The 12,510-nt window shown below is 37.5% G+C and overlaps 2 protein-coding genes across 3 annotated transcripts in view; one reads left to right on the forward strand and one right to left on the reverse strand.

The window, feature by feature from the left end:
* Nucleotides 1–4,316, forward strand: LOC113706246 (uncharacterized). Of its 2 annotated transcripts, none has more exons than XM_072057772.1 (6): nt 1–308; nt 1,200–1,307; nt 1,434–1,507; nt 1,643–1,761; nt 2,514–2,597; nt 3,697–4,316. In XM_072057772.1, exons 1-6 carry the CDS (start codon nt 302–304, stop codon nt 3,791–3,793), a joined length of 489 nt encoding a protein of 162 aa, XP_071913873.1. In that variant the 5' UTR covers nt 1–301; the 3' UTR covers nt 3,794–4,316. The 2 variants fall into 2 exon arrangements, with proteins under 2 accessions (XP_071913873.1, XP_027083928.1); XM_027228127.2 differs by having other exon boundaries at nt 2–308; nt 1,200–1,349.
* The window catches only part of LOC113706235 (DNA polymerase epsilon catalytic subunit A), a 23,871-nt gene continuing 15,532 nt past the window's right edge, over nt 4,172–12,510 (reverse strand). Inside the window, exons 33-49 of the mRNA XM_027228121.2 lie at nt 11,683–11,873; nt 10,887–11,070; nt 10,743–10,807; nt 8,869–9,001; nt 8,673–8,774; nt 8,515–8,598; nt 8,240–8,314; nt 8,014–8,073; nt 7,656–7,918; nt 7,522–7,570; nt 7,103–7,263; nt 6,941–7,007; nt 6,407–6,553; nt 6,082–6,252; nt 5,778–5,984; nt 5,353–5,459; nt 4,172–5,077 (exon numbers count right to left, since the gene is read on the reverse strand). Coding sequence (XP_027083922.2) covers nt 4,708–5,077; nt 5,353–5,459; nt 5,778–5,984; nt 6,082–6,252; nt 6,407–6,553; nt 6,941–7,007; nt 7,103–7,263; nt 7,522–7,570; nt 7,656–7,918; nt 8,014–8,073; nt 8,240–8,314; nt 8,515–8,598; nt 8,673–8,774; nt 8,869–9,001; nt 10,743–10,807; nt 10,887–11,070; nt 11,683–11,873 — 2,436 coding nt within the window. The 3' untranslated portion in view covers nt 4,172–4,707. The remainder of the gene's footprint in view (nt 5,078–5,352; nt 5,460–5,777; nt 5,985–6,081; nt 6,253–6,406; nt 6,554–6,940; nt 7,008–7,102; nt 7,264–7,521; nt 7,571–7,655; nt 7,919–8,013; nt 8,074–8,239; nt 8,315–8,514; nt 8,599–8,672; nt 8,775–8,868; nt 9,002–10,742; nt 10,808–10,886; nt 11,071–11,682; nt 11,874–12,510) is intronic.

The raw sequence follows: 12,510 nt of genomic DNA on the forward strand, positions 1-12,510 counted from the left end.
TAGGACATTGTCAAAACATATAAACCGACGGCCACCCCAAGCAGCCGTCTTTCTCTCTCCCAGCCACTGCCGGCAAGGCCAACCTCCTGCCAAATTGACCACGAACACAGCCCAGCCTTTTCAAATATCTCTCTTTTTGGTGACTTCATACCATTTATTTTTGTCATTTTAGTTCTAATTTGCTATGCCTCAGAACTTTCTAGGCATTCAAGAATATCACTAAAACTCCTCGTCGGAGTTTCAAGAATCAATCAACCCAGCTGAAAAAGCTAAGAAAGAAAGAAAGAAAGAAACCCATATCATGGATGGTTTGTCCCTGAGCCCTCTTTACATTAGCAACTTGATATCTTTGTTTTGAAATTAAACTACAGACACAGTGGTTTGCAATGTTCAATCTAGAAAAAAATAGTAATTCTATTGGAGAGTATGGATGATGAGACGATGGTGATACTGATACAAGTTCTGTTGAGTGAAAATAGTTAAGTTCGTTGTGGAGAGAATTTAAACTTAGCCTCCGTTGTAGCATGCATGTATGCACTTCTGTTCAACTTTTTGTAGGTGTTCGAGGGTTACGAGGCTTTGGGGAAAGGTTCAGTGTTGTTATTTGCTGTTACTATCCATTTCTGTATATTAGATGTATCTGTGTACTATTCATTGTCGGCTTTGGAGGGTTGCCTGTTGTTTCAGTTGGCTGAGGAAGGAAGGAGAAATGCACTTAGCTAAGCCATCTTTTACTTGTGATTGTGCGAGTTCGTTTAAAAAAGAGCTATCTAGTTGATTATTTTTCTCTTTCTTTTTTTATTTTGGTTTAAACTGGTTGCAGGGAAAGGAACAATGCTGGTATTTTGAATGTGCCAATCAACTTAATTTGACAGATAATTAGACAATAGAGTATAGAAATGGGAATATATCCCTTTTTCTTATGTATATAGGACTTGAAACTTCAAGTGGAAAGCTAGTTTTGGTGATAATAGTTATGATGCTAATCATTATTATCATTGCATACTCTTTCTTTTTCTTTTTTGGTTTTAAGTGGTAGAAGTATCGGAGTTCATAAGACTTTGGCTGGGGCCTTTTATCTTCTGATGGCAACGTGCTGTTACTTTGAGCATTCTGATCAATGCGTTGCATGTTTGACTGTAATGTAAATGAAATGGAGTAATGCCTCTGCTGATTGACTTTCTCTGTGGGGCTTCTAGTCGATGCACAGCCAACTATGGAGGAGACCATTCTGGTTGGGGATGACTTGATGATGGGGCCACCATCACCATTCATTCCCCCAGAAATCGCATCTCACGTGCTCGAAGGTGTGGATTTATGTGATGGAATTTTGAGGAACTTATTCTTGTGTAAGTTTCGTCCTTGGCCTTTCTTTTAGGCATTTGGGCATGTTCAATGATGTTTATCCTCTATCATTTGATTTTATGCTATAGGCTTGCAGATCAATGATATTGAACCTTTCTGTCAGGATGAGATTGCTCTCTACCGGCAATGTGCAGAGAAAAGGGTGAGTATATTTGACTATGTGCTTGATTTTGTTGCTTCCTGCATGGTATAGTGTTAGTCTATTAGAAATAAATGTCTGAGGTGTTCTGCCTGTAATATATTTATGAACTGCTTCGATTGAGGTTTCTTTTTGCAGGACAAGGAACTGAGACAACGGCTTCAAGATAGTGAGCGTAAGTTAGGGATGTCAATGCCCTTACAAGAAGCTAAGGAAAGATCTACCCAGCTGGAATCAGAAGTGACATTGTTGGAGAGGTAATATACATCTAGCAGCGAATGGTTTGGTTATAGCGAAGAACATCTTTGTAACTTGTTCCTTTGGTAATGGAATTTTTTAAATTTTATCAAAACATCAGAAGTTCGTATTATTCTGTAAATTTTCTGATGTCTCCATGGTCTTTTGGCAACTGATGGGGGCAGGACTGAAGTATTGTTCTTTTACCAAGGATGGTGATACTCTGTACATAATTATGAAGTCTAGTATTGAGTAATAGATTGTGTTTTGGTCTAATATTGAACAGGGATGTGGGAAAGAATGTAGCCTTCTCAGTTAAATATGAGGCCACAAATTTGAAGTCTAAATTTGTTTTGGGAGAATGCGTTTCAATTAGACTCGTGTTTGTTGTCAAACTAGCTTTTGGACTCACAATTATATAGATGTGATTCACCTTTGACTTGGATCAGAATTTTATAAAGAAAAGAGCCATTATGAAATTGATTAGCACCTGTCAAAATTTAGCTATTTTCCACACTACCTTGTCTATAGTTGTTTACCATCTGTAACTTCTTCTGCATGCCTTCTATTGTCTTTAATTGATTGACTTGCTCATCCACCATATTGTTTTCAAGGAATGGACTTATCACTTATAGCTCTGAGGAAAATGAGAATAAGAATACAACGGGAAAGAAAATGAAATCAGCAGAAGCCTGGCTTTTTTACAACTTTTACACATTGTCTTGTCAAAGAATTACTTGTAGATCCTTATTATTGTTTCCTTGTTTTTTAGACGACTGATTTTGGCAAGTGGAACAGAAGGCGTGGAAGGGTTTCGTGAGAGATGGAGTCTACATGGTCGCCTTACTGATACCAAGTAATGAGAATTACTTTTCCATTTGCACGGATCAAGTAATTTAGAGCATTATACTTGCTTTTGGACTTTACATTGAAGCATGGTATCTTTTTCTTTTTTCTTTTTTTTTTTTGGTAGAGGTCTAAACCACTTAATTGAATGACAAGACCACAGTTATTTGTCTTCTGGGATCTTTATAGTTACTAAGTGGACTTGCATGTTTGGATGAGGGTTAGACTAGCCCGAGCACCACTAAATGTCGATTTCATTATATAAGAACTGCGTTTTTATGACATCAATTCTTTTAAACTGCAAACTCGTCATTCTTATGACGTATTTTGTGGTTTCTGTTATTTGAGCATTTTGTATGTGGTTCTTCCTTAGGGTGCATACTTCATTTCAGATGCTTTAACTGCTTATGTAGTGCTTCTGAGTTGGTAGATTCTTCACTTCATTTGTGCTGGCACATGCTACATGTGTGTGTGCATGCATGTGTGTATGCTTTTCCCGGGTGTGTGTATGTGTTTCTTAATGTGTCCGTGTGTCTTAGAGAGGGAGAGTCTGTAAAACGCCACCAATTCTTAATACAGGAGTCAGGTGGAATGTAGATATTGGTTAAGGCACTATTAGAGGTGCCCAATAACTTACCTAGCCTTGTATGTGTATTTTTTCTAAATAAAACAATATTGTGCCAACTGTAAGCTAGCACTAGCCTTGTACCAAAATTTTGTTTTAATAGTGTGGCTACTGTTAACTAGCACCATGAGATTGTGGGGATGGAAGTAAAATCAAACTGGAAACTACGTCCCTGAACTTCTTCCAGATGCATGTGCTGATAGGTGAATTATATCACAGGTTTGGGATGGTTCCTCATCTGCTTCATCTATGGATTAGATTTGTTACCCATCATCCCCTGTAGCTTGTGGCCTGATGTTATGTTCTTTCTTTATTTGGGTTTAAGAATGACTTTGGCCTTTTGCTTTATTGTTTCCAGTCATTTGCCTGCTATTGTTTTCTTCTCTCCGGGGTCATACTGACTTTTTTTGAGGAGCTAAAGCACATAGTTTTGTCTGATCTTTTCTGTTGAGTGACCTGTAAACTTTTTCTAAATTGATTGCAGGAAAAGGCTTGAGGCACTGAAGCAAGGAATGGAAAACCAGAACAAGAACGAAATAGTTCCTGATTCAAACACCAAGAGAAGATGGTTTTTCTGGTGAAATTCAAAGCAAATATTGTGCATTTGCTTTGAATGTGGACATGAATGTGGAATTTGACTTCCTTGAGAATAGAAGGATCCAATTGCTGTGAGCATCAAAATCAAAACAGAACAATCTCTTGCACGGGCTTAACTTGCTTTTAGAACCTGTGCGTGGGAAGTATTCTGGGGGACCCGTCCTAGCCTCGGTGATCTTTTCCGTAGGCATTAACTTAGTTGTAGCTGTGTAAACTGGCGTCGTTAACTCGTTATTCATACTCTGGAAGGAAGGCCTTATTTTCTCGAATCAATTTTTAGTTAAAAGTGAGCAGCTTTGTAGGGTAGTCATAGGGTGAGGAATTTATTAGCAAATGAGTGGTGCTATTACTCTTGTATCCAGTTCATTGTTGAGAGATGCATTAATTGATGCTTTACTCGAGTTGCCAAATCAAAAGCGTATATGTAGCATATGGGTGGATGTATATTAATTCTTCCATATACATGGGAGATCTGAGAAATTATTTACATTCGATTCCTCTCCTCCATCCCTGGCTGGCCCTTCAATACCCACATCTCAATGGTCTCTCTGACTTCCGGGCATTTGGCTTTACCAGCAATAATCTGCTGTAAAATGCAATGCTACAAAAGGTGCATAAATAACACTGGTAGGAGCCAAGTAAGCCGAGCACGGAATTTAATTTATTTCAGAGCAAACCTCTGCACGCCATGGGTGCCGCCCAGTCTCTGACTTTTGGTGGAAACCCGATACCACAGCCAAGCCACCCCATAGCATGTCATCCTTGGGCGCTGCTCCTGTTGCATGAAAGATTGCATGTCCCAGAAACCAGCAATTTCCTTGTAAATCTCGCAGGTTTCACACGTATTCGACAGTTGCTTTGCATCCCAAGTTTGTTTCACAGGATAAGGTACATCTCATCACCAAAACTGACTGACTTCCAAGATCCAGGAAGTACACTCTTGAAGTAGCTGAAATTTCTGATCCTGTGCGATGTTTAGAAAAACTTGCATCTTGTTACGGAACTCTGAGACATCTTCCTTGCACCTAAATGACCCAGCACATGAGCAATGCTCAGCTAAGTGTGCAGCTTTAATCTGGTTGCACTTGAGGCATACCAAGTCCTGCAGATGGTAGAGTCGCTCTCTCTGCCTTACGATCTGTAGAAGAGCATTCTCCATTAGCTCGCGATCATAAGGTTGCCCACATTGAGGCACGGCACAACGCCATTCCTGACCTAGTAAAGCTCTGTCACGGCATAAATCTAAGTCTCTGCACTCGTTGCAATAGCTGGCAATATTGGTAGAGAAATGAGAAACGTATATATAATTCAAATGAGAAAAGATTGCACAGAAAATAGCACATAAACCAACATTAACAAATAAAGTAAAAAAAAAACGAACAGATAAGTTCTTTACAACTGAATTGTTTGTTTATGTTAACCTTGCAAATCAATGCTTTCAACAGAGACTGGTCTATCGCCACACATGCCAAAAAGTTCACAGAAATTTTCTATTCAGCCCCATGACCGATGACTAGTATATAGATACTCTTACTGTTTATACCTGCAAATGACATTTGGTAGAGTGAAAGATGGAGATTGATTGTAAAATTCAGCCTCTGGTGCAAATTCTCGCACACGGACAAATTTAAGCAGATTCTTCCTCATGATCTGCTCAACAGTGATTACAAGATTCGTCAGAAAAAGGCTCTTACTATTGAGAACATCAGGGAGCAGAAAATAGTGGGAAAATAGCTGGTGCCAGATAGCACACTACAATTTGAAAAGATCACTTGTGCATGAATGAAATCAACAACAATATCTAATGCCTAAACCCAATAATTTCAATAGTCATGGATAAATTAACTAATACTTCAAAAAAAACATGGAAGCTTTCCATCTTTCGAGCAGAAAATAGACTTAGTAAACATAAACAGTAAGATTTGTGATGATTACTGCAAGATTGGATAATTGAAAGATATGCATTACCAGAACCTCATGCTGAACACTCTGGTCAAGAGCCAAAACTGTGGAAACATACTTAATGAACTCTAATGCAGGATCGCCCAGATGGCAACTCTCCAAAGGTTGTGTATTTGTATTCATGATGTTCTGTTGATCGTGAGACTTTCTTTTCATGAGAAGACTGGGATCACAAACAATTTTTAGAAGCTTGTCCGTGAAGTAAGATCTAATCTGCAAGATATACAAATAACTAAAGTCAATCTGATATCTTTTTGGACATTGAACCACAAAATTTCACCACCAGTAAGACTGATTGAAAAAGTTATACCTTGTTCTTTAGATCTTCTGTCATCTGTAAGTCAAAAGTTTCAGCAGCAGCAGCTGTGATTGATGGAGTGCACAAGTCACCATCCACCAGACATGCTCGTTTAGCAGCTTGCTCTTGTGCAAATTTCCATGGCATATACATAAATTCAGAAACAATCAAGATGAAATGGTCCTGCCAAAAAAAAAGGGAATATAATGTATAACAGCATAGAATATCAGGAGATGATACTGTATGCACTGAAAAGTTTAACAGCATTACAAAATTTTGGACCAGTACTGCTAGAATAATTAAAGCTGCAGTCAACTTTAGACGAAAACAAACCTACCTGAGTCAACTTCGGCAAGTTTTCAGCAATATTCCAACTTGACACAATCTCCACCTCAGATTCCTTTTGTATGCTAACATCACTTGGTCTTGCTTTGTCATTAGACGACTCATCTTGAAAACTAGCTTGAATTCCGCCATAATTGTACTATGACAGCACAGTGAACAAACAGAAAAAAGAAAGTGAAAAGAAACTCAGCAGCAAGTTCGAATGAAATCTTCCCTTGACAACATATGTTTTAGTGCTATCAATACTCTTCCTTTGTTTTTGGATAATCTTTACCAATTATGTCCCATAAATCCCTTATCACTACTTGGTATCAGGACAAACTCTCTTTTTCATCTTCCCTTATAGATCAGCAAGCAGTGAATTCACATGGTTCTCATCTTGAAACTCTCTTAAGACTATGAAACTTTGTTCCCACTTTTAAGGAAAATGATATGCATACAAAAACAGTAGACAATTCAAAAAGGCAACAGCAACAATGACAATCATGATGACAGTCTGGGGGAAGATCCAGAGTAGGGAAGCTACCTGATCCATGAAAAGGAAGGAGTGCCAGAACTGCAAAGGCTCAAACTCTATCCACTCAAATAAGTCTCTGTACATAGAAATCCAAGAGAGGTACAAGAATAAGCAGATAGCCAACATCAATTTGGAATGCGAATGACATGCAAGAGTCTAAGACCAACCAACCTAGTCTGCAGAGTCTTGAGCAAACTATCACAATAAGCTTTTGCTGCTAATAGATCAAACTTTCCTGTATCAATAATGACTTTGGAGAAACTAGCAAACACAATTGTTGCACCCAGTTTGCGAAACTCAGCCACTAGTAATGCAAAAACCTTTTGCATAACCTGAAATGCATAAGAAATTAACTTTCCTCATCAGCAACTTAGGCTTTGATAAGAAATATGTTTCTTAGACCTGAAGCTTAGTTTTAATACAACTTATGGGGGATAAGCTTAGAGAAATGGAAAGACAATTGCAAAAAGGGGGCCGGGGAGGGGGGGGGCAATAGTAAATGAATTTCTGGTGCAAAAGAATTGTTGAATAATGGACTCCTTCGATCGCACCTCTAAAGAATTCAAATATATTTCTGTACCAGTGATTACCTTATGTAGCATGCGATAGATAGCTGGGTCATGTAGTTTAGACTTTGGGCTGCAGTGTAAATGAACAAGGTTTTATGAAACCGTAAAAGCGAAAAAGGGCAAAAAGGAATGGCCCAATTGCAACAAGTATATACCTGCAAAGCCATCTGTATAAATGTTGCAGCATTGCATCAGCAAATACATTTCCAGATGTAACTGCATCTGCCAGACATCTTTGAATCAACTGTTTGAGGACACGAAATGCAGGTGCACATGAAGTCACCTCATCAAAGCAATATTGCTCATCTGGAAATTTAGTAGCAGGATTCAGGTCTTGGTCCAGTCCAAACAGAGTACCTCCTTCTATTTCATTTATCTGGTTGCTCTTCAGAAGAGCATTAACAGCCAGGTGATGAATCTGAAAAGCAGTAATAGTTAAAACAACATATAAGAGCGTGACAACAAAAAAAGAAAGAAAATAGAACAGAGAGTATAAACAGAGATCTTATGGACCTTAAGCTCCACAGAAACTTTCCTATACGCGCCAGGGTAGTTGAGAATTGGTTGATTCACCTATTTTTCAAGTAGTAGTATTTAGCAGACGAAAGCACTGGAAGGAACTTCACAACTTTGCAGTGACATTAAAAATGGTGGTAAAAGTCCCCACCCCCACCCCCAGAAAACCCTTGGAAAAGGAATTGAAAGGAAGAGAAGAATAGACTTTTTATTGCAAACTAACTTCATCAATGAAGCTTGACATTTCTTCATTCACGCCTCCAAGGTCTGGGATGCCGTTATCAGATATCCAAAGAACCTAGAAGATAAACAGGAACACAAACAGCTTAGGTAGCTTAAATTCAACCAAGTACTATTGACACCCAGTACTTGAAACACAATGTGGCAAAGGTTACATGTTCTCAATTTTAAGAAACATTAACTACAAAAATATCATGATAAGAACTAAAAGTATCGAATCAGGCACAGAATCAAAGAATTATGTAAATCAAGGAAAACCTGCTGCTGATCACGTAAAGCTCTTGAGAAGAAGATATCTGCTGTATGTAGGAGCCAATCCACTTCCAAGTTTCCAAGTGGTACCTGCTAAATGTGACTTTTAAGCACTTCTATACAGATGAACACAGTATAAATGCTAAATGGTAAAGACACTTTACATGAGCATAACGTGAAAGAGTGATTCTCTCATTCAACCACTGAGAAGATGCTGCACATCGATGCATCCCAATTTTTGCAGCAACAATTTGCCACCCAAGAGCCTAAAGAGAAAAGCATCAAACATTCTTTGTTAATTGAATTCTAGCAATAAAGTCACCAAGAAATGTCTACTGAAGCAACAACTCACTGTGTTACCTGATATTGACTATCACGAGCATTGGAAGGAATGTTCACACAAGGAAAATCATCTAATGCTTGTATATTAGACTTCAGCAAATCAGAATTAGGGCACTCAATCACAGCAATTACAGGCCCATGATGTCGATCTCTACCAATTAGTTTCAAAACACGAACCAAATAGTTAAAGCATTTGCAGCAGTAATTTAAAACCATCCAGAAAAGAGAAATGAACTGCTAAATCAACAGATAGACAACCATAGGCAGATGAAAAGATGGCATATGTAGACATGACTTTATTAAGTCCACCAGCATGAAAGTAGAAGGCTTTCCAAAGGACCAATTCTATTCTTCGGATCCGTCTGCTCATATTTTATTAGCCGTAAGCGTCCAAGGACCATAGAGCAAGTGTCATAGCACTGAAGGATGGTGAAGTACTTTTTAATGTCTCGTGTTTGCTTTATCAAATGCAACACATGTGCATGTTAGGGAAATAATTCAGCTCATTAGACCAATCAAGTAGTGACTCCATATAAGCATCTACCAGGTTACAATACTAGTTACAAGCAACAAACTCAGAAGAAAACATTTTAGGAATTTAAAATGGGTGGGTGCAACATAAGCGCCTCCTGTGCCAGGCTTATGCACAGATGTATGCACCATTACCAAATTATGTAATACCACATCCAGAGGCACTTCAAGTGCATCTTGGGGCCTGGATGCATGTTCTTACCCTTTTGACAACTTTTAAGCATATGGCTTTGAACAAGCATAGTCTAATTTCTCAATGAGATACATAACTGATCTCAAGTAGGCATCTTCTTTAGGACTATCCTGATCAAGTATTGAGCAATCAGTCAAAGAAGGGGAAACTTGAGTAGCTTGGATCTTTTACACTACAATGGATCTGCTAAGTAGTTTATCTAGCAACAATGCCAGAGACTAAAATGTACTAATCCAGTTTATAAAATTGTGGACAAACCAGCAGCAATTTTCTAAAACCAAGATTAATGAAGCTCTAATTTGCCTAGTTGATTTTGTTTTAAAACTTATGTAGTGTACTAGAATTAAACTAGATGGAGGTCAGCCAACTTAAAACTATGACTCCAAACAAAAGAAAGAACCACCGAGATTCCAAGGCATTCAAGGGCTTTGGTTGTTGGGGGCGGATAGAATAGGGGCTTGGATGATGAGAAGAATGATGAAGTACAAGAAAAAAAAAAAATTCTTCTAATTCTTTGTTTCATGTTCCACACACCATGTTACAGGCTAAGTTATACTCTGAATATGGACATAAGTTACCATGCTAAATTAACAGGATATTCATTTCAGATTCAAATTGTTATGCAAAATAAAATGATTCAAATAATAGATAACATCGATACAGCATAGTTTTTGTAGCTTAGATCTCCATAACATTTTATCTAAATGACACAGCAATTAATCTTTTTCTAGGAACCTCCACATGTTATGATGCAAAATGGTTTTCAGTATTAATGCTCTTCCTTCTATAACGGACTATTATTAAACCTCATAAAAGGTCTAAAGAAAACAGAAACTTTTTATGATGCATCACCAGAAACAATTTTATACACATTACAGAAGGTACTCAGAATAGCTCCTCCCAGACAGCAATCACTATCAACTTTTAAACTTCCATCCAACACTAGTCAGTATCTAGTTTTTTGTGAAAGAATCAATTTTACTAGCTTGAATTTTCCAAAACAACTCAAACATATAAAGTTGCAAAAAGTACTCTGAGTTTACAGAACAACCTACACGCAAGAAGGTGCTAGAATTAGAAGATTGAGTAAACAAGACACTAAGGATTAGTGGGACAATGAACAGAATTAAAACAGAAAGAGGAAAAATAATAAATAATAAAAAGAAACCTGTAGTCATTTATCATTCTTTGCATGTTCTTCTCAGCATCCTTGACATGTCCAACATACTCTACCTGAATGAGAGCACACATTCAATGATGATAATAGTCAGATGCAGAGAAAGATTATCATATGGGCAGAAAAGAAGTTCACCTTGAAACTCATTCTTTCTGCTGAGTTAGGGTGTTGAAAAGATAATGCCTGGCAAGCTTCTCGAAATAGTCTTTCAAGAATTTGAGGTGATAGTTCTTTGTTCTGAAAGGGATTAACCACCAGTACTGATATTAATCTAGATGCAGGAAAATACCCAACGTATATTGCTCTTGCCTCAGAAATACTGAAACACGATATCAAATAAATTGTGTGAATATTATAATATAGAGGTAGTGCACAGATAACAACACATATGAAATACAAGAGGAAATGCATCATGTATTCCTTTAAGATGCAAAGCAACCACAACAATGACCAGAAATTATCATTTGATATCTATCATGCTCTTCAAGTTAAAGGCAAACAAACAACCATAAGATTTTTTTTCTCCCTATAAAAGACTAAGTCCTAAAATCATAGTCATATTTGGCTTCTTCAAATTGACTGCCTTTTTCAAGCAACTATTGCTACTAACAGACAGCTAGATCAATTATCAGCTTTCTCATGTTTGCAATATTCTTTGTCCTTCAGAAAATATTGAAGCAGACAAACAAAATTCCCTGTGCACATACAAGAAGAAACCATTGACAAATACTTTTACTACACCAGCTTTTACTACAAAATTAAGCCATTGCAGCAGGTTAAGTGCAACAGACATGTCTTTGGACTTGATATATTTATATAAGCAACCTATGCATTTCTGAAAGTACAACTCCATGTTCATACTACAATAGTATGACCTTCAGATATATACTTTAGAGTAGAGCAGCAAAACATGTTAGTGTATAGCAATTACCTGTGATACAAGTAGAAGAAAGACAGTGATTGTTCTAGATATGAGCACTCAGTTGTTGTTTTCATGTGCAGTTCACTCATACTCCAGCTATCTTGACCATTTCGCCTTTTGGCTTTCTTATCTACTTTACAGACACAGCCAAGCTGAAGGATAGCGTTAAACTCCAAAGGCACATTTGTTTCATATATTCCCTGTTACATATTCCATTTGGAGTTAGTGTATAGAATGATATTAAACTGATTATAGGTCCTATGAACATGAGCAGATCAAGAATGAGGAAAGAATCTAAGAGCTAGTTCCAGCTTGGGCTTAATTTGTGTCGCTAGACCAATTGCTTTGACACTGTCACATTGCAGAAACACCAAAAAAGATGCTCCCCGCAAACCTCCCAGGGAAAGGAGAAAAAAGAAGAATATAAGGATCAAGACATGTTGATAGTCAGTAAGAACATCTGACTCCATTGGCTTGGCATTTTTCGAGGAAAAGAACCATGAGATAAGATAGCAGATAACCTTGTATAGTAATCGTATCTGAAACATACAAGTTCATTAATGGCACGAAGAAGCGATTCTAAAACTATTATACACCTTTTCCATTCCCTCTACATACCACAAAAGCAAAAGATATCAAATTGAAGGATGAGCAAAGTTCCACAAACTAGTAACAAGAGCAGATAAATTGTTTATCAGCATAACATTAGATGAAGTTAAAAGGTTGCAATCTTAGTAGCAATCGAAATGGAAGTGATGAAAACACTTGGATCATATTCTTATCATTATATTCCAAAATGACCTTCCCATTCATTAGCAATTATGTATCTACCTGAAT

Source organism: Coffea arabica, chromosome 1e (assembly GCF_036785885.1).
Source record: "Coffea arabica cultivar ET-39 chromosome 1e, Coffea Arabica ET-39 HiFi, whole genome shotgun sequence".
In the NCBI taxonomy this organism is placed as follows: Eukaryota; Viridiplantae; Streptophyta; class Magnoliopsida; order Gentianales; family Rubiaceae; genus Coffea; species Coffea arabica.

Coding starts and splice junctions, on each gene's coding strand:
- LOC113706246 (XM_027228127.2), top strand. Junction 1,350..1,433: donor TTTGAGGAACTTATTCTTGT/GTAAGTTTCGTC, acceptor TTTATGCTATAG/GCTTGCAGATCAATGATATT. Junction 2,598..3,696: donor GGTCGCCTTACTGATACCAA/GTAATGAGAATT, acceptor AATTGATTGCAG/GAAAAGGCTTGAGGCACTGA.